Source organism: Mus caroli, chromosome 19 (assembly GCF_900094665.2).
Source record: "Mus caroli chromosome 19, CAROLI_EIJ_v1.1, whole genome shotgun sequence".
In the NCBI taxonomy this organism is placed as follows: domain Eukaryota; kingdom Metazoa; phylum Chordata; class Mammalia; order Rodentia; family Muridae; genus Mus; species Mus caroli.
The window spans coordinates 16,019,218-16,044,973 of NC_034588.1; the positions used below are offsets into that span (position 1 = coordinate 16,019,218).

The following is a 25,756-nucleotide window of genomic DNA, read 5'->3' on the forward strand; positions in this document are numbered from 1 at the left end:
TTTTTTTTTTTTTTTTTTGGTTTTTCGAGACAGGGTTTCTCTGTGTAGCCCTGGCTGTCCTGGAACTCACTTTGTAGACTACAGTTACTGTCCTTGACTGGTAATACTATAGACACTTAGGTTGTATAATCAGTACATACTAATCATTTTAGTAGACTCAGGAAAAACTTAAAAACATCTTTGGGGTGGTGAGATGGTTCTATGGATAGGCATGCCTGTTACACAAGAATGAGGGCCTAAATTTGATTCCTAGCACATACAAAGTCTAAGAGCACTTGCTACTCTTTTAGAAGACTGGAGTTGGTTCCCAGACCCATGTTGTATGGTTCACGACAGCCTGTAACTTAAGCACTTTGTGAATCTGATTCTTCTTCAGGCTTCTGCAGGCACCTCTACACATGTGGCATTCACTCAACACAGACACATACATATAATATAAATAAAGTAAAAATAAATCATATAAATGGCAAAGCCAGACGTCACACATGCCTATATCCCTAATGCTGTTGGAGACGGAGATAAGAGGATCACTGGGGCTTGCTGGCCACCACTATATATGTCCCCAGGTTCAGGGAGAGACCTTGTCTCAGAGAAATAAGGTGGAGTGTAATAGAGAAGGATATCCAGTGTCACCCTCTGACCTTTGTGTGCACACGTGCACTTATACCACATACTATGTGTCATGATGCTTGACGTTTAGTCAGCACATTAGAGAAGGCTGATGTTTACTTGAAGTCAGTGTGTAATGTAACAGTGCCGTGAGTGAGTTTTGAAGGACGTTGTACTACAAAAAGTTAGATCTTAGCTTGCAGATTACAGTCAATCATGCAGGGAAGCCAAGGTAGGAACTCAAGGTAAGCAGGAGCTTGAAACAGAAACAGCAGAGGGTTGCTTTCTCTGGCTTGCTTGGCTACTTAAAAACCCTGGGCTTACCTGTCTAAGCATGGCATTGTCACAACGGACTGTGCTCTTTTATAATATTTAGCAACCAGAAAATGCTTCACTTCCATGCTCACCGGCCAGTCTTAATGGAGACATTCTCAATTAAAAGATACACTTCTTCCCAGGTGAATCAAGTTGACAAACAAGATTAGCCATTACAAGAATGAACAATCAGGCTAAAGACTTAGATGGATTTCAGCAAAATTTTGAAGTATAGCTAGAGTTTGAGTTTGAGGGACAAACAGAAGAGGAAAGAAAATATAAATGCCTTATTGGACGGAGTGTATAAATACAAACTATTTTTCAGATGCTCTTAAAGCAATAGACCAAGGGTTTGTAGAGATGACTCAGTGGTTAAACAATATCCCTGCTCTTGTAGAGCACCAGGGTTAATCCCCATACCCACACGGTGGCAGCTCACAACCATGTGTGACTCGAGTTCCAGGAAGTTCTGATACCTTGTTCTGGCCTCCACGTGGTTGCTGGGAAGGCTGTTGAGAGCTCTGCACCCTGTAAAACAGCTTTAATACAGTTTAGGATTGAACAGACGGTCAGAAATTGTCTCAGAAAGAGGAGGTTTTTAAAGAAGAACAACTATTATTTTGAAGAGTGTGCTGACTTATAAATTATATTCATGGTCATTTATTCTAGTGGTTTAGATAGGGTAAAAAATAAGATGTGAGCCAGCATGACTAGATCTGTAGCATTTGAGAGGCTGAGGCAGGGGAATCTGAGTTCAAGGTCTTCTGGGCTGTATTGAAAAACCATTACCTAAAATCTAAAGGAGAAGAAAATACTTAGATATAGAATGGAAAGGCCTCTGAGGAGCAGAAATGGTCTCCCTTGTTTCTTTCTTTCTTTCTTTCTTTCTTTCTTTCTTTCTTTCTTTCTTTCTTTCTTTCTTTCTTTTTAAATTGCAGTATGTTGTCTGAGGACTGTAAGTGGAGCAGGTTGGATATAGGATTTATTTTTAGCTCTTCTAGGGTAATCTGAAGATACAGTTGTGACATGAAGATGTTTTCTTAGGTGAAACTGATTGGTTTTTGTTTCAGAGGTTTGAACAGTTGTCCATAGCAAATGTAGTGGTTCTTTTCATTTTTACACTACTTCCTACTCAACTAGTTCATCTGGAATTTAGTGTACAAAGCTACTAATGCATGCTTAAGTTCATGTAACTCATTCATAGTATCTTCAAACCATAGGTCCTCTACTATACCATTTTGAAAATCTGGCAAATGAACTGTCTATAGAATTGAGCTATGAGGATATTAAAAATGTTGTTCTGCAGTATGGATTTCAGCTAGAGGTAAGAATGGAAAGACACAGGGCCAAAATTTTTAACTTGGAATGTCTTTAAACAAGAATATAGGCATTATAGCACTTAACGACTTGATCCCTTCACTTCTCTTTTTCTCCCCCAGATAGAGATACTAATATTAACTAGCTTTCTTAATTGTAAAGATTTGGTACAATATGTATGTAGAGGGGACACTATAGTTCCTGTTGAAGTAGACTTTCAATAATGGTAGCTGACAAAGGCCTGGGTAATCACTCACTGACAGATAGCGCGTAGATTAGGCTCTGGAGGAGGTAGACAGTGAGAAGGCGGGTATCAAAGAAATGGTTGTCTGTATATTCTTTCCATCTCCCCACACCACATCTGTAGTTGGAGGTGTGATACTGAACTTACGTGACCTGTTACTTTATAAAGGATTATGGGTGCCACGAGTCTGGGGATCTGCTTAAATCTGCTTACAGTAGTATCAAACAACTGATAATTTCTTGGTATTTGTTAAGAGTGTTGCCATCATGAGCTTATTGTGACTTTTGTTTGTATTACAGGTGGAGAAAGAATCTGTATTGTCAACATATACTGTGAATGATCTCTCTATGATGAAATACTACTATGAGTGTGTTTTGTTTGTGGTCCGGAAGCCACAATAAAGGTCTTAAGTGCTATTACCCAGAAAAACATTTAATAAGAGTAAATGATGAAATAAACAACTCACAGTCAACTACCAGTGACAACAGGACACAACCTCAAATCAGTGGTGCCTTCTTATTCCTAACAAAATCTAGAAATAGTGTCTATTTTCTTAATGATGTCTATTGCTTTTTTCAGAAATATACTATGCCGTGCAAATTTATACCACACAAGTTTAAAAAAAAAAAAGAAGAAGACATTATCTCCCATGCAGATATCTAATGGAGGAACTATCTTCAAGTACTGTTTTCTTTGAAGCCCCGAATTGTCTTTAAGAAAATAAACATAAACTCCAGGTTTCATGAAGCTCTTGCTGCGAGTCTGCCATCCTAGTGACTGATCTTACTAAAGTCCGTAACGATCTCCTTTTTGTGTTAAGCATTACCTATGTTACTTTTCAAAGGGTCTTCTGTCAGATTTAGAATCTGGAACTGGAATTGTTCTCACTGGACCTAAGTAAAGTGTACTTAGAGAATTTGAAACTATTCTTTCATCATTCAAAAGAGTTTTATTTTATCTTTTAGCTCAGCTGCATTTAGAGAACATCAAACGTCATGTATGAAATGCTAAATCAGTTGTATCACAGGTTAAAATTCATGAACTACAGTAACAGAGAAAGTCTTTGTCCATGTTAAACTGAATCTTATATTAATCACTGGATCCCTTTGAAATGTATGTAAATATAAATATTTGGAGGTCCAAAAGCTTCTTTTATAAAGCAGTGTTAAGAAACTGGAAAAGTAAGAATAAAATCTGCCCATCTGAAATACATAATTTCGAATTAGAAATTAATTACAAAGCTTGTCAGTGTGATGTTTACAATGATGTGTTTTATAAAGTATGGGGCTTATGGAAGCAAGCACTTTTTTAGTTAACATGTATTCTAGTGAAAATTATAATAGAATTAANGTGAGAAGTTCTGAGTATGAAATTCAGGGATAAATTAATGCCTGTGGTCTGTGTCTTCCTAGGCAGCAGCCATTCATGGAATTTCAGATTAATACTAACTTTGTCCCTAGATAGAGTTGGATTTGAAACAGTATATGCTGCTTTAATTTTCTACCTCTAGAGAGGCCTGTTCAGAGGGAGTTTTCCCTCTTAGTTTTAATGCTTGTTATTCCGTTTCCATTAGCTAGGAAAGAAGAGGTGGAAGGTGTTTTAACTTCTGCAGGAAAAGGAAGTTCTTGCTGAGTGTTGCACAANTGTGTGACCTCTGTGGCATCTGGATTAGATGGATTTAATATGTACTGGTGACATAACTGCCTTGTTGCCATGCTTTACTAGGAAGCCTTACTTTAAGTCCTTGAGCCTTTGTGTTNCTTAGGTTTGAGTCTGTAGGATCTGGTATCNTTCTAGTTGGGAGAATTCTACACAGTATGGGNATTTTTGTCATCTGTCCTTCCATCATGCAGTACATGACTCCACAGAGCAAGTTTTACTTCTTAGGCTGTGTAAATCCATAGTCTAGTTTTCTTCTAAAATCATTTCTTGTTCTTCTATTGCTCACTACTTTACAAATGTTCATTTGGTGGAAATTCTTATCACTATATACAAGGGGNGAATATCTCTCAGAATTATTTTTTAAGGGGAAAAAATAACCTAAAAAATGTATTTTAAAAGACATCCAGTGAACAGCAAGGAATGCATGCTTTTTAAGTTGTTATTTAGGAATGCTTTTATTCNTCGAGTGGCTTTTGTCTTTTTACAAAGGTAAAAACAGTCTGACACCAGAGGGTTGGTTTTGTTACCTAAAGATTTTTTTCTGTTATGTTTTACTCTTTANTATTACTACTTACATTTCTAAATTATGTATTTTANTTAACCCTGAAATCAGTTATTTCACTTATTTTTTCTTCGTATCATGAATGTTCTAAAAAATATTCCTTATAAATTTGCATCACTTTTTCTCTTGTGGCTTTTGAAGTTAATATTCTAAACTTGAAAATATGGTATAAATCAATAATAGAAGTGTAACTGGAGGATTTTAATTTTGTATTTTTTATATCTAGGTACAGTTATTAAAGTGTATAAGCCTGGAAANNTTAATTTTTTTCTTAAATTAGTGCTATACACAAATGTTGTCAGTTTTATAAGGTGATCATGCGCTTTCTGTTTTNAAATTTACATTTTCTGAGGTGGTGAAGACTTAGGTTCTGATCACTGAGCATGTTAGGGCATATAGAATATCCGGGAAGGCTACTGAGCTCACAGTATGAACTGGTCACGTCGGGGAACTGTAGACTGTATGGGGTCTGTGTGTAATTCACATTCTGACATCGCCAAAAAGACTGACCTGGAAGCTTCATGTCTGCATGAAACTTCCTATATTTTTAATGTGTATATAGACTTACTTTTTCTTTAAATATTAAAGTCTACCAATTGCCACAACAGTTCTTGGTTGTTTCCCTCAGTGTAATGATGGCCATAGTGGGAATGTTATTTGAGCACATTTCTCAATTCTTCATTAGCCTTTTTTTTTTTGTTTGTTTGCTTCTAGAAACTCAATGAGTATTTGAGCTTTGAGTTTGCCGAGGTGTATAGTATCTATTTTCACTTTGTTTCATTCATGTTCAGTATAATGAACTTGGAATCTTCCAAGGAAAAAAAGATCGGTCTTGATCCTTAATTTTGTTAAATGATAGAATAAACTACAAAGGCTAACAGCAGAAAAAAGTTTCAAGAAGAACATTTTTATCATCTGGGGTCACTTGTCTGAACTCTTCTCAACTGGGCGGGTAGTGTCTGTGAGGACTTTGCCAGGTGACTCCACAGTGCCTCAGCAGGCGGCTACTGGGTGAGGACTTCACTCTGCGTTCTGACGTGGTAGTTTCTCCTCCCTACTCCTTTCTCTCTGTATTGTCAAGTTTTTATTTCTATGACAACATACTTTTAAAGTAAAAGGATAATGGGTTTATTATTTTGTCTCGCAGCTTCACTCCTTGCTCACTTGGCTCTGTGTGTGTGTGTGTGTGTGTGTGTGTTGTGTGTGTGTGTGTGTGTGTAAAGAGCATGGAGTGGGGTGAAGCTGCTCACCCTCCCCATGCCAGCTGGGAAGCAGAGGGAGCTGGAGGTGGAAAAGGCCAGAACAGAAATAATTCCTTTAGAGTTAGATTCACCTCAGATTTTACCTCCCATCAAGTATGAAGCCGTCAAAGGAATGATCCATTCATGAAGTCAGAGCCTTTCACCTCTAAACAATCACGGGACCAAGCACGTGCACCACTGAGGAACTTCTTTAGACTCTACCTACTGCGTTCACCCATCCACAGTGCAGTAGTCTCCCAGGGTTCCCTGAGTGGTGAAGACCTGTTAGCGCACCTGACCTTGGCACACCATCCTAGGAGGGTGGAAGAGGGAGGCAGTATGGGTTACTTGTTTACCAAGAAATCCGGAGCGTTTATTCAAAACCAACTTCTTTCTCATTGCTGACAGAAGTGTTGAGAACAGGAATCTGCTGCATCTTATTTTCGTTACATCTATTTATTTATTTATTTATTTATTTATTTATCGATCGGACATGCATAGCTTCACCAGCCACAGCACGATGAATGTCAGGATTACTTCTCAGTTGGTTTTCTCTTATACAGGGCCTGAACTCAGGTTGTTAGGAATGGCAGCATGCATTATATACCAAAGTATGGGACAGTCAGAATTGGTAGAAGATACTATTTGGTCAGTATGATTGTAGGTAGCAAGGCGGTTATGTTTTACATAAGCAGTACAAAGTTTAAACACAGACTTTGAAAACCAACTGATGATAGTTCCTTTAGAGGAACTATCAAATATTAATGCAAAGAGGTACAGCTAAAGTGCCAAGGGGTTAAATTAAAATTTAAAACATTCAGATTATTTAATAGAAGTGAAAAAATTCCGAATTATTTCAAAGTATTAAAAACAACATACCAGAAATTGCAGACCGGAGTACTGGGAGAATTATAGCTTGCATGTTAGTATTGAAAAAGAAGACAGCCGGTCCTGCTGTGTGCCCACAATCCTAGCACCTGCTTCAGCAATTCAGTGAATTGAAGTGACCTTGGGCTAACAATCAGAAAGGCTATACTCAATTTTAGGCTCCATGAGAACAAACAAGAAGAAGAAGAAAGAAGAAGAAGAAGGAAGAAAGAAGAAGAAGAAAGAAACTGAACAGAAATCAGAGAAATGGAAAGTAGAGAACAATGAATAAAGTATACTAGGTAGGTGAAGTGGACACATTTCCTTGACTCAGTAGATTGGTCCACCTCAGGACAAAGTAACCACATGTGCTACTTTCAAGGTCTTGTAAAGACATGGGCAAAAAGATATGCAAAGTTATACGTTAAACCTGGCCAAAAGGTAGAAGCTATCATGAAAAGTATAAGATTCTAATGAAGGACATTTAAAAATCTAAATAGAACTCTTGAATACGGAGTGACTTGATATTGAGAAGATGAAAATTCTCCCCAAACTTCTCTGTAATTCCACTGTAACTCAAAAGACCCAACTAGAGAGGGTTCCATATGGAAGAGCCAGGGGCTAAGGGTAGTGCAGATAATACTGAAAAAAAAAAGTCAAGGATTGCTCTACAGCTATCAAAACCTCTTAATAAACAAAATTTAGTGTGCATTGAGTTTGCCACACAGCGTGGATCAAAGGACATCTTGCTAGTGTCTTCTCCCTCCATTATACTGGTCACAAGGATTAGACTCGGGTTCTTCGGCTTGGAAGTAAGTACTTCTGTCAAACCTGCTTATTAAGATGTGACCATGTAGATACCATTTACTGAGACAGAACTGCAAAGAGAATAGTTGAGCTGACTAGAGAGTAGCCAACCTGTAAATTTCAGTTTAGCACGGAGTAGGAACTGCACAGTGAGCAAGGCCATCATCCCATATGGGGAGGGGGGACTCAGACCTCCTCTCGGCATTCAGATGTACGTGTGCACACACTGATTCCAAGTGAATGAAGGCCTTAAGAATGGAAAGACAATTAGGACACTATAAAATGTTTAGACAAACGTAAATGTTTAGGCAGGCAAACTAAGACATGATCTATTTTAGTACATTAAAATTAAGCCACGGGGGGCTAATAAGATTGCTCCATGGGTTAAGGAATGTGCCACTGGGTATGAGCAATGGAATTTGATCCCTGGGACTCAAAAGATGGAAGGAGAAAAAACACCTTTCACAGCTTGTTCTCTGGCTTCCACATGTGGACTGTGCTGTGGCATTACATGTGCAGACATAATCAATGTAATGAATGCACTATAAAAATAAAGTTAAGGGCTGGAGAGATGGCTCAGGGGTTTAGAGCACTGACTGCTCTTCCAGAGGTCCTGAGTTCAATTCCCAGCCACCACAAGGTGGCTCACAATCATCTGTAATGGGATCCCATGCCCAGTTTTGGTGCGTTTGAAGACTGTAACAGTGTACTCACATACATAAAGAATGGAGCCAGGGCGTGGTGGTGCACGCCTTTAATCCCAGCACTTGGGAGGCAGAGGCAGGTTTGAGGCCAGCCTGGTCTACAAAGTGAGTTCCAGGACAGACAGGGCTATACAGAGAAACCCTGTCTTGGGGGAGGGGAGGGGAAGGATGAAAGAAAAAAGTAAAGTTAAGTCTTATTTCACACGTTTAATTCCAGTTCTCAGGAGGCAGAGGCAGGTAGATCAATGTGCGGTCAGCCTGGCCTATTTAGAGAACTCCAGGCCAGCCAGGGATATATATTAAGACCTTGTCTCAAAAATAAAATCAAATAACTCACCATAAAATGAAAATAAAAGACACAGATTAGTAGAAGTTAGTATTTTTTTACTTAAAGATTTATTTATGTGTATGAGTACACTGTAGCTGTACAGATGGTTGTGAGTCATGTGGTTGTTGGGAATTGAACTCAGGACCTTTGCTTGCCCCGGCTCAGCTCACTCAGCCCCAAAGATTTATTTGTTACTACATGTAAGTACACTGTAGCTGTCTTCAGACACACCAGAAGAAGGTATCAGATCTCATTAGGGATGATTTGAACTCAGGACCTCCGGAAGAATAGTTAAGTTAGTGCTCTTAACCACTGAGCCATCTCTCCAGCAAGAAGTTGGTATTTCTAACACCAAATATTACCATAGAAAACTTTTCTAGGATACTAAATAAAAAGGTTCTCACAAACCAGAGAAAAAGGACATCTGGTCTAGTTTTTAAAGAGGGCTAAAGATGCAATATGCCTTAACCGAAGTGTAGCCATCCAACCTGGGCCACCAGGCACTTTAGTTCAGGTGGTAGGTCTTGAGGCACAAATGGTAAAGGATCAGCCTTAAAGCAGACTAAACCCAAAGAAAAATAGGACTGATCATTTGAAACACATATAAGTGTAGAATTTGTTTGGCAAAGAACAATATTAACTATTGTAAGCTGCCTGCAGCCACACTAACTGGGTTCCTGAGTGGGAGGCGGAGCTGTATGGAAGGAACCCGTAGAGAAATAATGGAGGCCAAGACATGTTTCTGTTCAGGGCCCCCAAGTTTACTAAGAGTCTGTGTTTATAAAGAGGGGAGGCTCATCCCCTGCCAATCCATTCTTTTTGTTGTTGTTGTTGTTTTGTTTTTTTCGAGACAGGGTTTCTCTGTATAGCCCTGGCTGTCCTGGAACTCACTTTGTAGACCAGGCTGGCCTCAAACTCAGAAATCCACCTGCCTCTGCCTCCCGAGTGCTGGGATTAAAGGCATGTGACACCAACGCCCGCCGCCAATCCATTCTTGATGCCTGTTGCCAGTCTGTAGGTAATCTGCCAGGATGCTGTCTCTGGAATATCTCCTTGGCCTCTCAGCAGGTAGCAGTGTCTTGGAGAAGAGCAGCTGGCAGGTGACAGAACAATAGAGCCATCTAAATTGGAAGGCTCCACCCCAGGTGGTCTCATACTCAGTGCCAGCAAGGTCAAAGCCAGCCTACTCAAGGCTGGGGGAAGCTACAACTAATAACAAGGATTCCTGTACCAAAACCAGAAATCTATAAATACAAAAAAGAAACATGTCCACCTTCACTGATTGGGTGAGATGCAAATTGAGGCCACAATGAGATACCATTTCACATTGGCCATATTGTTTGCTGATGAGGATGCAAAATAATAATAATAATAATAAATAACCTCTGCTGCTATAAAAAGCATTCAGAAAAACACGTTGTAATAAATCTGTACAACACATTTTTAAACAATGCTCTTAGCATTTATAGATTTTGTTTTTCAAGACAGGGTCTCTCTGTGTAGCCGTGACTGTCCTGTAGCTAGATCTGTAGACCAGACTGGCCAAGAACTCACAGACTGCCTCTGCCTCCCGAGTGCTAGGACTGAAGGTGTGCAACACCACTGCTAAGATAAAGCTTTTAAGGCGATGCACTCTCATGTCTTCACAGGCGCATGTGTATGGCAAAATGCCACGTCTGAAAATAAGCAGCTTATTGTATGTCAGCTAGACCTTAGTATATCTTGAAATATTAGCAAATCCAACAAAGCGTCTTAGAAATACAGATAAGTGAGTGGACTGAGGGAGAAATTACAAAGAAGTAGTAACTCAGAGTCCAAAACAAGACTTGGACACAGGAAAGAGAAACGGGACAGTGAGGAGGCACACAGATGCTCTTTCCCTTCTGAAGCCAGGCAGGGACACTTGCGTGTTACGGTCATTTTAGCTATGCATATGCTTCATACTACCTTGTGTGCATAATACTGAGTATCACAAGGAAGGGGGGAGGGCAGCAAGATTCTGGAGAACAGAAGGAACGCACCTGCCCATGCTGTATTCTATCGTGTTGGAACAAGGTCTCCGCACAACAAATCACCTGTGTCACTAGTGTGAAATGGCAATGGCGAATTTTTCATTTGTTCCAGGTGGAAGAATTACCAAGTGCAAACAGGAAATGGAACGATCAAACAGAACTTTCCGTACACTACCGATAACGCTGTCTGTGCTTGTTGGTGTTTTCTGTCCTCCCACCAATGCAAACCGCGATGGGTTTGCTTGAGCCAGTATTTTAGTCTTTCGGTAAAAGCAAAAAGTAACTCAAGGATAGAGATCTTGCCTCCCATGCCCGAGGCAGTAGGTTCAATCCCCAGTGCTGGAAGGAAGTTTCTCTGTGTAGATGGTTTACATCTACATCTAGAGATATTTAAGCATGCATATGGCGCATATTCATAAATACAACCATACACAGTACCTATCAGCTAAAACAGCTCTACCATGCCCTAGAAAGAATGTTTCTCCGGAGCGCTGATGGGCTTGCTTCTTTGTTTGATTTTGTTTTTCCTTAGTTTTGTTTGGTTACTGTGTTTTCTCCTTTTCCTTGCAGCACTGGGGATAGAATCTAAGGCCTTGGGCGTGGTAGGCAAACACTCTATCCTTTAGTTATTTTTTGCCTTTTACCAAAAAAATAAGTACGGACTTATTTTTCTGCCGCGGTTTGCATTTTTTCTGCCAGACACCACCCACTGGAGAGGTCCTGGAACCTGCGGGCCGCTGCGGGCTGAGCAGACACTTCCGCCGCCCCAGGATCGCAGCACAGAGGAAAGGGCCCCAGCGCACTTGCCGCCCGGACCTCTGAGGCCGCGGGGTCTTTCGGCCGCTCCTGGCCGAGTCCTCGCCTGTTCGCTTAGGGACAGAGATGAGCGCACTCACGCGAATACGAACAACCGTGCAAGTCAAAAGAAGGCCGCCAGGGTGTAGCGGCCTCCTTCCATCCACAGTCCCATGCCCCGCCCCCTCAGGGGGCGCACTTCCGGCCGCAAGGGCGCTCGGGAACGCGAATCGCGAGCCTCCACCAACCAGCGGCTGTGCTGGATGGGCGCAGGTGCGCGCGCATCACGGCGCAGGTTCGAATCTCCGGCGCTGCGCGGCGGCTCCCCCACAACATCCCATCCGCCCTGGGGACGGCCGAGCTCCGTGCTGCCCTCCGCCCTCGGCCGCCGCCCGCGCGACCCTCGTCCCTGGCCCATGGCCAAGCGGCGTGCGGCTGAGTCGCTCACGTTCCGCGTGCCTTGGAAGCGGCTCCTGCTCAGCGACTTCCCCGAGGAGCCGCCGCTCTGGGTCCCGCCGTCTGGGACGGCTCGGCCCCTCAAGCGCCAGGGGGACGCGGGGACCATGGCGGAGCCTGCGTCTGCGCCCCGCAAGCGACGCGGCGGCGGGGACGACAGACAGGAGCTGCAGGGCTGTAGCCGGGAGCCCGGAGAGCCACCTCCTGGCGAGCAGGAGGAACCCCGGGCCGCGGGCGGCGGCGACAGAGTAGAAAGCGCGGGCAGCTCGCAAGTAGCCGACGGGGTGCACAGCCAGGTAGGTCCGCTACTCACTAGCGCGGAAGTCGGGCCATCGAGTGGGCCAGACGGGCTGGACCTTAGAGGGTCAGCTCAGTGACCAACGGGAGGGAGGCGTTTAATTTGATGGCGAATGCTGTAGAACTTCTAGCATGCTTTCCAGTAGCATTCATCAGAGGACCCGTTAACTCCTAAGGTTCAGTGCTGTGAGAATGGATTGTTGGACCTCTCCGCTGCTTTGTTTTGGTAGCCGCTAGCCGTGTGATCAGACAGAATACACTAGAAATATAATTTGACCAAACTTATGTGTTTTAAGTGTAGGAAGAGTAGGAGCTCCAAATATGTTTAAGATAAAGGGTCAGGTTCTGAACAGTGTTACACACGAAGCAACTTGCCACATATTGGGTGTACTGTTTGTTAATTTTATTTTAGACACGTGACTAGAAAACTTCAAGTGAGTGTTTTGTTTTTCGACACAGGGTTTCTCTATGTGTAGCTCTGGCTGTCCTGGAACTCACTCTGTAGACCAGGCTGGCCTTGAACTCAGAAATCCGCCTGCCACTGCCTCCCAAGCGCTGGGATTAAAGGCGTGCGCCACCACTGCCCGGCCTTTGAGTGAGTTATAACCCATACTATATATGTATCGCACAGCATTGGCCCAATTTAGGGACCCAAGAGCCTTCTTTAAAGCAGTTCTTGCATAAGTTGGTGGAGTATGGGGTGAAGAAGCAAGGGTAATTCTTAGAGCTCGCCAAATTCAGCCACCTTGGCATGCGTCTGCCCAGTGTCCTTTTCTAGTTATTTTATAACAAAGTTGATAAGATAACGGAGATTTTCTCTTCATGTAGCCCTGGCTGTCCTGGACCAGGTTGGCCTCGAACCCAGAGATCCATATTCCTCTTGCCTTTCGAGTGCTGAGATTAAAGGCGTTCAGAGAGATTATCTTTCAATACTACATTCACTGTTTTTAGGTGAAGTTACTGGTTTCTTAAAGCAGAAGTATTGGATGTAACTGCAGGCACCCTAGCTTTATGTGCACAGGTGATGAGAGAGACTGACTGGCCAAGGGGAGTAAGCAGACACCACACCATCCAGTCCTTGCTTAAACACAGTTGGCTAGACCTGTTGGTCTTCCCTTGTGTTAGTAGCAGCCAGCAGAAGACGGAGAGGCCCAGGAGTGTTCTGTCAGCTCTGCTCCTTGAGTTCCTTATCTTCTGAAGAACCTTGAGAAGATAGGGATTCTCCATCTTTTCTAGCTTCCAAAGACAAAGGTTTGTTTTAAGAGCTAATCATCCAGGAGAAAAGGATGTAACAAGAAGCAAACTGGTATCAGTGTCTGCCTGATTTCTGCTTGCTCAGATGAGGGCGTAAATCCTTGCCCTAACGCTATGGATAGTCTTGTGTAGGAAATGGTGCCACAGGTGTCTTCTTTCCAGGCACAGTACTTGCCTACTTTGTGTTGTCAGACTTAAGGATGTCACCTTTATTGTTGCATACAAACACTCACATGTGTGTGTATACACAACTTACATGTGTATATAGAGAGGGGATAACTTAATGTATACATATACTTTTAACTAGACAGAGCCAAGAGTGCATATATGTTATATATAAAGTGCATTTTTAATAACAGTATAACTTTATGCAGGTCAGTTGCTTAGCTAATATTGCATGGTATGGTTAAATAGCAGAAATGTTTCCTAGAGAAATAGTCAATGACACATTATTAGGGATCTGTGATACCTAGCAATAGTGTGCATTTACTCTGCTCATTTTTAATTCTCACAGTGATCCTAATTTATGCTTCTAATGAGGTAGGGTCAGCGATTCTTGTCAGTTATTCAGGTTTGACCCGTTTCTCTCCAGTTTTTACCGTGTGTCTGTGTTTGTGTGTATGTGTCTGTCTGTCTGTGTCCGTCTGTGTGTGTGTGTACTGAGCCATTTCACCGCCCTATGTCTTTTGCCTTCATTGTATCTTTATCTCAATATTAAATTCCCCAAAGACTAATTCTTTCTGCCTTGCAAGGCTGACTGCCCGGCTGCTGCAGGTGGCACGATGCTTTCCCTGGACTCCACGTTGCCATGTGGCCCCTGAGCATTGACAGGTAGCCACTTTTGGATAGCGCCAGGAGTGTAAGATACACTCTCCATTCTGAAAAGAGTGCATCATACCCTTAAGTTTTGAAGTTGAAACAATGTTTTGGCTATATTGGGACAAGTAAGATTGAAGTTAGCCTCACTTGGTTTTCATTGTTACAGCAGTATGTACCTTGGTTGTGGTTTCCAGTGAACAGTGTGAAGGTGTTATGGTAGCAAGTATAAACTTAACCCAGTGTAGGAAGGCTTTGATCCACCGAGACTAGCACCCATCAGCCTGGTGGGGCTCCAGGGCAGTTCTCTTTGCATGGAGTATTTTGAGGATGTTGTGCCAGTTTTAACATCACTACTTAAAGTAATTTTGTAATCATTTAAGGTAAAGTGCTTAATGCTTGGTAGACCTGTTTATATCAGTCATACCAATTGTCAATTCATTGTTTTTCACTTTATCATGTTTATAAGTCGGGCAGTGGTGGCACAAGCTTTCAGTCCCAGCACTTGGGAGGCAGAGACCAGCCTGGTCTACAGAGTGAGTTCCAGGACAGCCAGGGCTACACAGAGAAACCCTGTCTTGAAAAACCAAAATGAAAAAAAGAGAGAGAGAGAGAAAACTATGTATCATGTTTACATTCCTAAACTTTACTGAAGGTCATGAAATATTTTAACCTCGATGTTAATCTCAATCCTAAACATCAGTGAAAAGTAGGCTATAAGGGTGTATATATGTTTTAAATCTCATTTCTCATTGAAACACTGGCTGCTTTCCCAGAGGGACCAGGGTGCAATTCTAAACCCCACATGATGACTTAAGAACAGTGTGTTAGAAACTCCAAACTCGGGGGCTCTGATGCCCTCTTCTGGATTCTCCAGGTACTACATGCCCATAGTACAGGCAAAACACCCAGGCACATTAAAAAAGAACACTTTACTTTTTTTTTTTAAGATGCTATGTAGGAACTTCTTTTAAAATTAGATTATTAGCAAATACAAATCTACAGATTTGATTGGGCATGTAAAGTGCTTTATCCAAAATCAAAACTATTTGTTGAAATGAAAAAGACTGTGTAAATTGTATTTGATTATTTTCCAAACAAGTAATTTAGAACGTAGTTATTGCCCTGGCCCTTGCTGCCGAGCCTGAGGACTTGAGTTCAGTCCCCGAAACTCAGCATAGTAGAAGGAATACTTCTACTTAAAGTCGGCCTCTGTCGTTGGTGTGTGCCACCGAAATAAATCCGTGTAATAAATCAGTGTTACTGGGAAAATGTGTAGGTAGCCCAGCTTAGCTCCCGCCTTGGCCTTCTGAGTGCTCTGACTGGGATGTCAATCTGCTCCCCTGACACAAAGCAGTTATTTCCTGGTGTTTGCATGCGGCGTGCGTGCGTGCGTGCGTGCGCGCGCTGCGGGGAGTGCCATTTTCTAACCAGTGATATTTTTATCTTTTTCCTTTCCTAAAGCAGCCTGAAGAGTTTTGGCAGTATAATACATTCCAGTATTGGAGGAACCCTCTGCCACCTCTTGATCTGGCAGCTCTTGAAGATGTGAGTGCAAACAGCCTGACAGAAACACTTGAGGACAAGAATGAAGGAGTTGAGATTGACATGGAGTCCTGACAGAAGCATCTGAAGAAATGGGATTCTCTGAATTTGAGGAGTCCTAAAGGAAAAGTTCTTTTCCATACTTGACATGATCCTTTTTTCAAACCTGAAAACTGAGGAAGGGTTTTGGGATAAACAACTAATGACTGCTGAATCTCCTAATGGAGAGCTGCCGCGGGTGTGGGAGAGCTGCAGACAAAATACTTCGTGTTTGCATTTTAATGAAAAAGTTTTGTTCACGCTCTTGACTTTGAAGATGCTTATCTTGGAAAAGGAGGTTTTGGCAGTTTCAGAGGAAGCACTCAGGTCTGCTGCACTTGTTCTGGCAAATGTCCCTTTGCACCACAAAGCTTATTTGTGGTACACGGAATGAATACATTTATGCAGCTGATGCTCATAAATACTTGCTAGTACAACTTATTGGATCCCCTTGGTTGAACAAATAGGAGACTTGAGTATCTATGCAAAATTAAAATGTGAGATTGTTTCTGAAAACTAACCTTGTTTTAAAAGAGTGTAAACTTAAACTAGTGAGAACTTCCATTTGGGTAGCTTGTTTTACCTTTCACTATTTGCTGTTTATTAACAGCATAGGCAATGAATCTAGCCAAACAATGGATAGAGAACAGTAGGAAGCAGACGCCTGCCCCTCCTCCCTTTTTCTGAGGTGAAAGAAATGATCTGGTCAGCTTACTAATTTTGTTTTGAGGACATTTTTTATATTGTTTATATTACTTTAGACCTGTAGTTCTCAACACTGATAGCACTTTAACCATCTCTGCTCAAGCCCTGGTCCTAGAGAGATCTCATTCAATTATTTGAAGGTGGCTTTACACATAGGTTTTTGTTTTATTTTATTTTATTTTTTTGCACCGATTCTTTATCCCTGTGTTGTGCAGATGGGGCCAGAACCACTAGACTAGCAGCCTTTCCTGTTTAAAGGAGATCACTAGTGAGCTGAAGTAATGCCTCTTCATTCCTTTTGTCGGTATCTTGTTATGTTACTTGATTTGTCATTGCTAAGTTATTGTGTTACAATTTTATTTTTAATAAAGTACACTGTTTATGTTTGAGCTATGTATCAGTGATTAATTTTGTATTGGATTCTTGATGGTGTTTCTTTACCTCATTCTTTATCTGCTGATAGACACTGAGGCCGAGTCCACTTGCTCCTCCTGTGACTACAGCAGGGATAACCGCGGGCGTCCACATATCTCTCTAATAGGATATAGCGTCTTCTGGACACATGCCCAGAAGTGGTATAGCTTCCTCATGTGGTAGATCTATTTTTGCCTTCCGAGGGTTTGTTGTTTTGTTTTGAGAACTCTATGCTGACACATTAGTGGCTGTGGCTGTGGTAGTTGACACTCCCATGAGTGAGTTTTTTTTTCCCATGTTTTCTCCAGCATTTGTTAGCATCTGGCTTTTTTGGTTTTGTCTCTTTCTTTAAAGATTTATTTATTTATTTTATGTATATACAAAATACTAAAAGTAATCTGTAAATTAAATGCACTCCTCCCCAAAAGTTCAATTGACCCTCTTCATGGAACTAGAAAACAAAAATCCTAAAATTCATACGGATTCACAGTGACAGAGCCACAGCCGTCCTAAGACTGCCAGAGGTATTGACTGGCCTCAAATTACATTCGAGAGCCACAGTGTCAAAGACAGAATGCTGGACCTAAAACAGACATAGATCAATGGAATAGAACTAGAAGCCAAACAAACCTAACAGCCATGGCCAGCTAGTTTTGTGTCAACAGTACACCAGGGTGGGGAACCCGGTTTAACAAATGGTGCTGGCAAAACTGCACTCATCTACAGAAGAATCAAGTTAGAGCTATATCTCTCAAATTGATCAAAACAAAGTCAAGGTGGACCAGCAACTTTAAACCATGAAATGATGAGATGGCTAGAGAGAAGCATAGAGATGCCACTTGGAAATGTAGGTACAGACAATATGTTCTGAATAGATTCTAACATCCAAGAAAGCAGAGGACTAACATATAGAATTGTGTGAAATTAAAAAGCTCCTTCAAGGGCTGGAGAGATGGCTCAGAGGTTAAGAGCACTGTCCGCTCTTCCAGAAGTCCTGAGTTCAATTCCCAGCAACCACATGGTGGCTCACAACCACCTGGTGCCCTCTCCTGGCTTGTAGGCATAAATGTGAGCAGAACACTGTTCATAATCTTTTTTTTTTTTTAAGACTTCTTTATTATATGTAAGTACACTGTAGCTGTCTTCAGACACACCAGAAGAGGTGTGTGCTCTTAACCACTGAACCATCTCTCCAGCCCAATAAATAATTTTTTGTTTTTTGTTTTTGTTTTTCGAGACAGGGTTTCTCTGTGTAGCCCTGGCTGTCCTGGAACTCACTCTGTAGACCAGGCTGGCCTCGAACTAAGAAATCCGCCTGCCTCTGCCTCCCGACTGCTGGGATTAAAGGCGTGCACCACCACCGCCTGGCCCAATAAATAAATCTTAAAACAAAACAAAAAAAAACAACTCAAAGCAAAAGAAGCTTCAGTGGGGTGAGGAGATGGCCTACACAATGGACAACTTTGACAGACAAGGAGCTAATATATAAAGAACGGTGAAACTTGACACACATACACACACACTCCACCCAACCAATAAACGTGCTAATGAACTGGACACTTTTTAAAAGAAGCACGACCAAAAAGTATTTTTTAGGAGTTTCATGTCTTTGGCCAGGAGACAAATACAACTTAAAACTACGTAGTGATTACATCTCATTCCAGTCAAAATGGCTATTAAGTAACAGATGCCAAGATAAAGGTGGAACACACCTTTAATCCCAGCACTTGAGAAGCACAAATGTCTTTGGGTTCAAGGTCAGCATGGTCAACAGGGTACAAAGTTCCAGGACTACACAGAGGCCATCTCAAAAAAGCAAACAAACAAAAAAAGAAACTGGGCTGGTGAGACGGCTTAGTGGGTAAGAGCACTGACTGCTCTTCCAAAGGTCCTGAGTTCAATTCCCAGCATGGTGGCTCACAATCACAAGTAATGAGAACTGACTCCCTCTTCTGGTGTGTCTAAAGTCAGCTACAGCATATTTATTTATATTAATAAATAAAGCTTTGGGCCGGAGAGAACAGGGACTGAGTGAGTGGGCCAACCAGAGCAAGCGGGGCCGTCCTAGCTAGCAGGATTGACCAGTATAATGAAGGCTTACAACTATCTGTACAGCTACTTTTAGTAGTATAGCTATCCTCACTAATTACTTACTGGTCTATAAGCATGGAAAGTCACCATTGCAGGCATGCCCAAACTGCAGCCTGTGAACCACATGAACCGAAGAATATGGCTATGGTCCAACACAAGATCATCAACTTACATAAAATATGAAATAATTTTGCAATTTGTTTTTGTAACTCAGTTGTGTGGTTCTGAGATGAACACTTCAATGATGTGTTAACAATTAGAATGTGCCTGGTAGAATCATCCTCAGATTTATTGTTTTAAAGCGTTTGTTTCGGTTTTTGTTTTGTCTTTTTTTGTTGTTTTAAGCTTTTGGAAATGGGGATTTTTTTTTTTCCCCGTAAATTTCTTTTTCAGTGAGCTCATTATTATATAAAAATGCTACTGACTGAAGTTTTGGAAATTTTGTTGGTTTTTTGTTTTGTTGATTTTATTTTTTGTTTGTTTTGTTTTTAATTTATGTGTCTGTCGGAGGACAGGCTATGCATATGGGGTATGGATACCTGTGGAAGCCAGAGGTCATCAGGTTCTCTAGAGCTGAAGTTATAGGCAATTGCAAAGTGCTGGGCGTGAGTGCAGGAAACCCAGCTTGGGTCCTCTGCAAGAGCAATGTGCATTCTTACCTCTGGGCCCTCTTCAGCCCCAGCTCTGAGTTTCAGTTGAGTTTTCTGTGCAGCAATTTTATTGAAAGAATTACCAGATCTACTTCCTGGTTGAGTTCATAAGTCTTAAGTACACAGACTCATGTAAACAGTAAAAAAAAAAAATTCATTTCAAAATGAATTTACATAAATTATATATAGAAACAAAGAAAGTAAATATGTATCTTTCCACTTGTGCAAACTAGGAAAACCATGGCAAAAATTAACAAATGGGGTCAGCTAATTACAAAAATAGGATAAAGAAAAAAAAAGGAGAAAGAAGGGTTGTTGGACATCATGCTTTAACCACATATTTCAACTGGTTTGAGATTTAGTTACATCTACAAGATCTGAGTAGCACCTAACAATTCTTGATGAAATAATCGGATATGTCACTAAGCTGCACATTGGAGCATGGGAGGAATCTTAAAATCCCAGAAGCACAAAGTCATATCAAAAGATACAGCAATCAATCTGTATAAGCTGGCAGAATGTTATTGTGTAGGTTTGTATACTCAAGAAACTGCCACACATGGGTCTCTCTCTCTCTCTCTCTCTCTCTCTCTCTCTCTCTCTCTCTCCTCCCCTCCTTCCCTCCCTCCTCCCCTCCCTTCCTTTGTGTCTTGTGTCTGTCTGTCTGTCTGTCTGCCCACCCTTGTTTTGTTTTGAGATAGGGTCTCTATATATCCCTGACTGTCCTGGGACTCACTATATAGACCAGGCTAGATTAGAACTCAACAGAGATCAGATCGTCTGCTTCTGTTCCTCAAGTGCTAGGAATTTATTTATTCTATTTATATGAGTACTTTGTAGCTGTCTTCAGACACACAAGAAGAGGGCATCAGATCTCATTACAGATGGTTGTGAGCCACCTTGTGGTTGCTGGCAATTGAACTCAGGACCTCTGGAAGAGCAGTCAGTGTTCCTAACTGCTGAGCCATCTCTCCAGCCCTGGAGAAACTTCTTAAAGAGACATGTCTTAGTTTCTTTTCCTGCTGTAATAAAATATGACAACAAAAGTCATTTAGGGGAACTTATGACTTTGGCTCATAGTCTCAAGGTAGACTTCATCACAGGAGGGAAGTCAAGGCAGCAGCAGCATGAAGCAGCTGGCTGCATCCCATCCACAATCTGGACCAGAGAACAATAAATGCATACTGCTACTAAGTTCCCTTTCATCATTTATACAGTGCAGGATATAGCTCAGGCAATGGTGTACCAACAGTGCACAGGGGTTCACACTCCAATGACCTTAGTCAAGACAATCCCTGACAGGCATGCCCAGGTCATCTCCCAGGTGATCCTAGATTCTGTCAAGGTGACAATCAACATCAGCCATCACAGAATACGACACACAGAGAAAGAAGAAAGTTTCAACCATGAGAATACTTTATGAGATTGGCTTAGGGTTTCCATTGCTGTGAAGAGACACACAACTAAGGCAGCTGCTATAAAAGACAACATTTAACTGGGGATAGCTTAGAGTTCCAGAGGTTTAGCCCTTTGTCATCCTAGTGGGAAACATGGCAGCATTCAAGGAGACATGGTGCTGGAGAAGGAGTTGAGAGTTCTGCATCTTGATCTGAAGCCTGCCAGAGGGAGCCAATCATCTTCAGGCAACTGGGAGGAGGCTCTCTTTCCACACTGGGTTGAGCTTAAGTATTAGGAGACCTTAAAGCCCATCTATACAGTGATACAATTCCTCCAACAGGACCACACCTCCTAAATAGTGCCACTTCCCATGGGCCAAACATGTTCAAAGCACCACAGAGATGAACAGATGGTCCAAAGAGAGTCAAGTAGGAATAAACTATGTTAATGCAGCAAATCTCTAAAATTCTCAAAGGACTACCAACAAAACAAACAGCTAAAACTGCCAACAAAAGCTTCAGTAATAGCAAACCCCTCAATAGTAAACTTGAATACAAATGGTGGCCGTACTTATATGCACTGACTGGAATTAAACAAAACGAAGCAAAATAAAAACAACAAAAACACAAAAAACAACAACAAAAAGACCAAGATCCAACTTATATACCCACTGAGACATATAGAAATTGAGAATCAAAAATTTAAGTCAACCTAAGTAGCCATAGTGATTCTCATATATGAAAAGGAAAATCCAAACTAAAACCAGTCAAATGAGATAAGAGGGTCACTCCATGTCAAAAATAGAACAATGCAATAAGAAGATATATAAAGATTTGTTCATCACAAATGATTTGTCCATTACATGCCATGATCACGCATGTATCTCAAGAATTCTAGAGCATGCACATATTTAAACTAAAACCTGAAGGAGGTGAAAAATCAACAGTGTGCTGAGGAGACTCATATACAAAAGCAAACATTTCACTTAAAACACATCTTTGGGCTGGAGAGATGGCTCAACGGTTAAGAGCACTACATGGTGGCTCACAACCATCTGTAATGGAATCTGATGCTCTCTTCTGGTGTCTGAAGACAGTGACAGTGGACTCAGATAAATGAAATAAATAAATCTTAAAACAAAGAAACAAACAAAAACAGCAAAAACCAAACCAAACTAAAACAAAAAAGCAACCCAACCACACATCCTTCCTGTCACCATAGGGCCTAACAATTATGCATCCTGGAAGTGGAAATAACTAACCATGCCTCTACTAGACTCAAGAGAAACCCATGACTGGGTTTCGGCTCTCTCTCTCTCTCTCTCTCTCTCTCTCTCTCTCGGTTTGTTTGTTTGTTTGTTTTGTTTTAAGACAGGCTCTCTCTATATCCCTGGCTGTCCTGGGACCAGGCTGGATAGGAACTCACAGAGCTCAGATCTGTCTGCTTCTGCAAAAGTGAGTAGTGAGCAAGAGCATATAGTTTGCAAAATTAAGTAATACACATTAACACGAACAAGGAATAATTCTACTCAGGTGTGACCCGCACATTTAAATATGGCACCATTTTCCTGAGCTACATCAGCAAAAGTTTTATACTGAGTGCTTGTCACACGAGAAGCCTTTTTCAGGCGATAAATGGTTAATACAGTTTTAGAACCTTGTCAAGAGCTAAGTGTGATAGCTTGCACCTATTTTCCCAGGATGTGGGATGCTGAATTGCAGACTGTCACCAGTTATGGGCCAGGCCTGACTACAGGGTGATTTCTGGGCCTCCTGGACTACGCAGTGAGGCCCTGTGCTCAGTGGATAAGAGCACTAGCTGGTCTTTCAGAGGACACTGGATTGAATGACAACACCCATAGGGTGGCTCACAACTCTCAGCAACTCCAGTACTCTTTAATGCCCTCTTCTGTCTTTTGTAGGAATTGCATGCATGTGGTGCACATGCACATACAAGTGCTGGCAAAACACACATAAAATAATAAAACAATTTTTAAAAATTAAAAAAATATATATCCTACGGGACTGGGGATATAGGACAGTTGCAAAGCAGTTTCCTAATGCGCTGATTCAATTCTTACTACTGAAAAGATTCCTAACAGAATGAGACAATCACATCCATACCCACATGTCAGTGAGTAGGGAGGGGGTAGGGGTGGGGGTGCTGGGGGGAAAAGACAAATGCTGTGTGTTTTCTGTCATGTGAAGAATTTATATGTATATGTGGCATGGGAGAAGAGGGACTGTCTAGTGCTTGTGAGATGCCACCCAGCATATTGATAGAGGGAGGACAAGGCAGGGTGACAGGGACAAATGTGAGTAAAATGCAATGATATATGTATGAAAATGTCGGTCAAATCCACTATTTTGTATAACTATAAGAAAATCAATCAAAAGCTAAAAGTGGGTGGATGAGTACTAGACAAGTTAAAATGTATACAACAGAGTATAGCAAAATTATGAAAACATATTTTAATGAATTTCGGTGAACAAGTATGCAGATGAGAAAAACTAACTTGAAACTTGATGCAGATGGACCACAGGGTGGCAGACTCTCTCTCATGAATTGTTTTGGAGAGAATATAATTACATTCTTTAAAAAAATAATGAAACTATCTTGCTAGATTGGAGATGGGCCTCATACCAGACAAAGAAACTGAGACTAAAGGGCTTATCAGGTTGTGTCTCCCCTCCCCTCCCCTCACATCTCCTCCCCTCTCCTCCCCTCCCCTCTCCTCCCCACCCCTCCTCTCCCATTCTATTGCAATTTTGAGACAAAATTGAGGGAGAGACCAAACTTGACTGACCTAACAACCACGTTGTCAGAACAAACGGAGTGTGTAGTTTGAAAGGTCCCGGCATTCTCTAGCAGACTTGACCAGGGTTGAGTCTCACATCATAGTATTTTAAGTGATCAAACTACTAAGACACACCATGGAAAATGCTGTGGATTTTCAAAAGGAAAGATAATCAACAGATGTTGACCCCAAGGTGATACAGATGTTAGAACTACCAGAATTCAAATAACTCTTAAAATTGTGACTTCTCAGAAAAAATAAGCTAAAAGAAAAAAATAATTATACATATATATGCATATATATGTGGGGTGGTGGTGGTTGTGGCGGTGTTTCTAGCCCTGGCTGGCTTTGAATTCCTTTGGTGGCTGAAAAACAACTTTGAACATCTGATCCTTCTGCCTACACCTCCCTGCTGGGATTACAGGTGTGACACCACACCTGGTTTATGTGTTGCAAGGGAATCAAAGCTAGGGCTTCCTGTATACCAGGCAACTACTCTATCAACTGAGCCACCCCCACCCCCCCAGCCCATACATAGTACATTTAGAGGTTAAAAAAAAAAAAGTAAAGTGAAAGAATGGGTAGATATGCTCAGTAGAACAAAGGAGATGACAGGGAGGAACCAGTGAACTTGACGGCAGATCAGAAGAGATGACCACACCTCAAAAACAAGGAGAAAAGACATTACTACAAAGAATGGAATCTCAGCATCTCATAGTGCAATGTAAAAAACTTAGGACATTTATGTCATTGAAGCCCTAGGAATTATTGAGACAGGAATGTAGCTCAGTGGTAGAGTGCTTGCACAATATGTGTGATGAGGCCCAGGGCTCAGGACCAAAGAAAGAAACAGACACAGCACACACACACACACACACACACACACACACACACACACACACACACATCACCCCCATACCACCCTCTCCCCACACAGAGGTGGTGGTGGAGTGGGGGAGAGAGAGAGAGAAAAGAGAGAGGGGGAACTTAATGTGATATTATATACAACTTTATTTTGAAGAATTACATCAAGTGATCTCTTTATATATATAAACTACGATATCTTTATAAATAAATGGCTTAACAGCCTCATGTCTATTAAAGAAACTGAATTCCTAGCTCGAAACCTTCCGACAGTAAAACTCTGGAGTCCTGTACTTTTGCTGGATAACTCTTACAATCATTTAAGGAAGAAATTATTGAGGTTTTGTCTTTTACTGTGGATTGTAATGCTAAGTTCAGGCCTCCAAGATTTGGAGTCTACAGTAGCCTGAGCAACCCGGCCTCGTCTCCTAGTTCATTCTGATTGATAAATAAAGATGCCAGCAGCCAACAGTTGGGGAGAAGAGATAGGCAGGGTTTAGGTTTCCTGTCCTAGAGACCGTGAGGGAGGAGGCCACCATAAGATAGAGAAGAAGGTTCAGGAGAGCCATCATGGGTTAGGGGCCAAGAGATCATGGCCCAGAGGGCTGCCTAGTTGGAGCTAAGGGCAGCTCAAACGAAACATGGTAAGTATGAATAGGATGTAGATTCGGAGAGCATGGAGGGTAGGCAGCGGTGCTGCTTAAGGCATATTAGAATATGAAGGCTATGTGTGTGTCTTTCATTCAGGAACATAAATGGTCAAAGTTGAGAAGGAATCCCGCAACGGGATTTTAAGAATACTTTCTTTTTATTTTTCAATAAGAATTAGCACAATTTCCTTCAGAAAATTAAAAACATGGGAAAACATTTTATAGTTCATTTTGCAAGGCCAGTATCTCTGATTCCAAAACTAGACAACTATCTCTCATGCATAAGCCTAAAAGTTCTCTAGAAAACGCTGACAAAT

General features: G+C 41.6%; 2 protein-coding genes across 3 annotated transcripts in view; both read left to right on the forward strand.

Annotated features, from left to right (window-relative positions):
• The window catches only part of Carnmt1 (carnosine N-methyltransferase 1), a 33,734-nt gene extending 28,135 nt beyond the window's left edge, over window positions 1-5,599 (forward strand). Inside the window, exons 6-7 of the mRNA XM_021151771.2 lie at window positions 2,145-2,248; window positions 2,785-5,599. Coding sequence (XP_021007430.1) covers window positions 2,145-2,248; window positions 2,785-2,886 — 206 coding nt within the window. The 3' untranslated portion in view covers window positions 2,887-5,599. The remainder of the gene's footprint in view (window positions 1-2,144; window positions 2,249-2,784) is intronic.
• Window positions 5,600-11,718: 6,119 nt separating this feature from the next.
• C19H9orf40 (chromosome 19 C9orf40 homolog) lies at window positions 11,719-16,964 on the forward strand. Of its 2 annotated transcripts, none has more exons than XM_021152016.2 (2): window positions 11,719-12,215; window positions 15,751-16,964. In XM_021152016.2, exons 1-2 carry the CDS (start codon window positions 11,727-11,729, stop codon window positions 15,904-15,906), a joined length of 645 nt encoding a protein of 214 aa, XP_021007675.2. In that variant the 5' UTR covers window positions 11,719-11,726; the 3' UTR covers window positions 15,907-16,964. The 2 variants fall into 2 exon arrangements, with proteins under 2 accessions (XP_021007675.2, XP_021007678.2); XM_021152019.2 differs by having other exon boundaries at window positions 15,754-16,964.
• The last annotated feature ends 8,792 nt before the right edge of the window (window positions 16,965-25,756 follow it).

Bases quoted from the DNA above. Each gene is read 5' to 3' on its own strand.
- C19H9orf40 (XM_021152016.2), top strand. From the start codon at position 11,727: ATGGGCGCAGGTGCGCGCGCATCACGGCGCAGGTTCGAATCTCCGGCG. The intron at 12,216-15,750 runs GTAGGTCCGCTA...CCTTTCCTAAAG, and splicing joins CCGACGGGGTGCACAGCCAG to CAGCCTGAAGAGTTTTGGCA.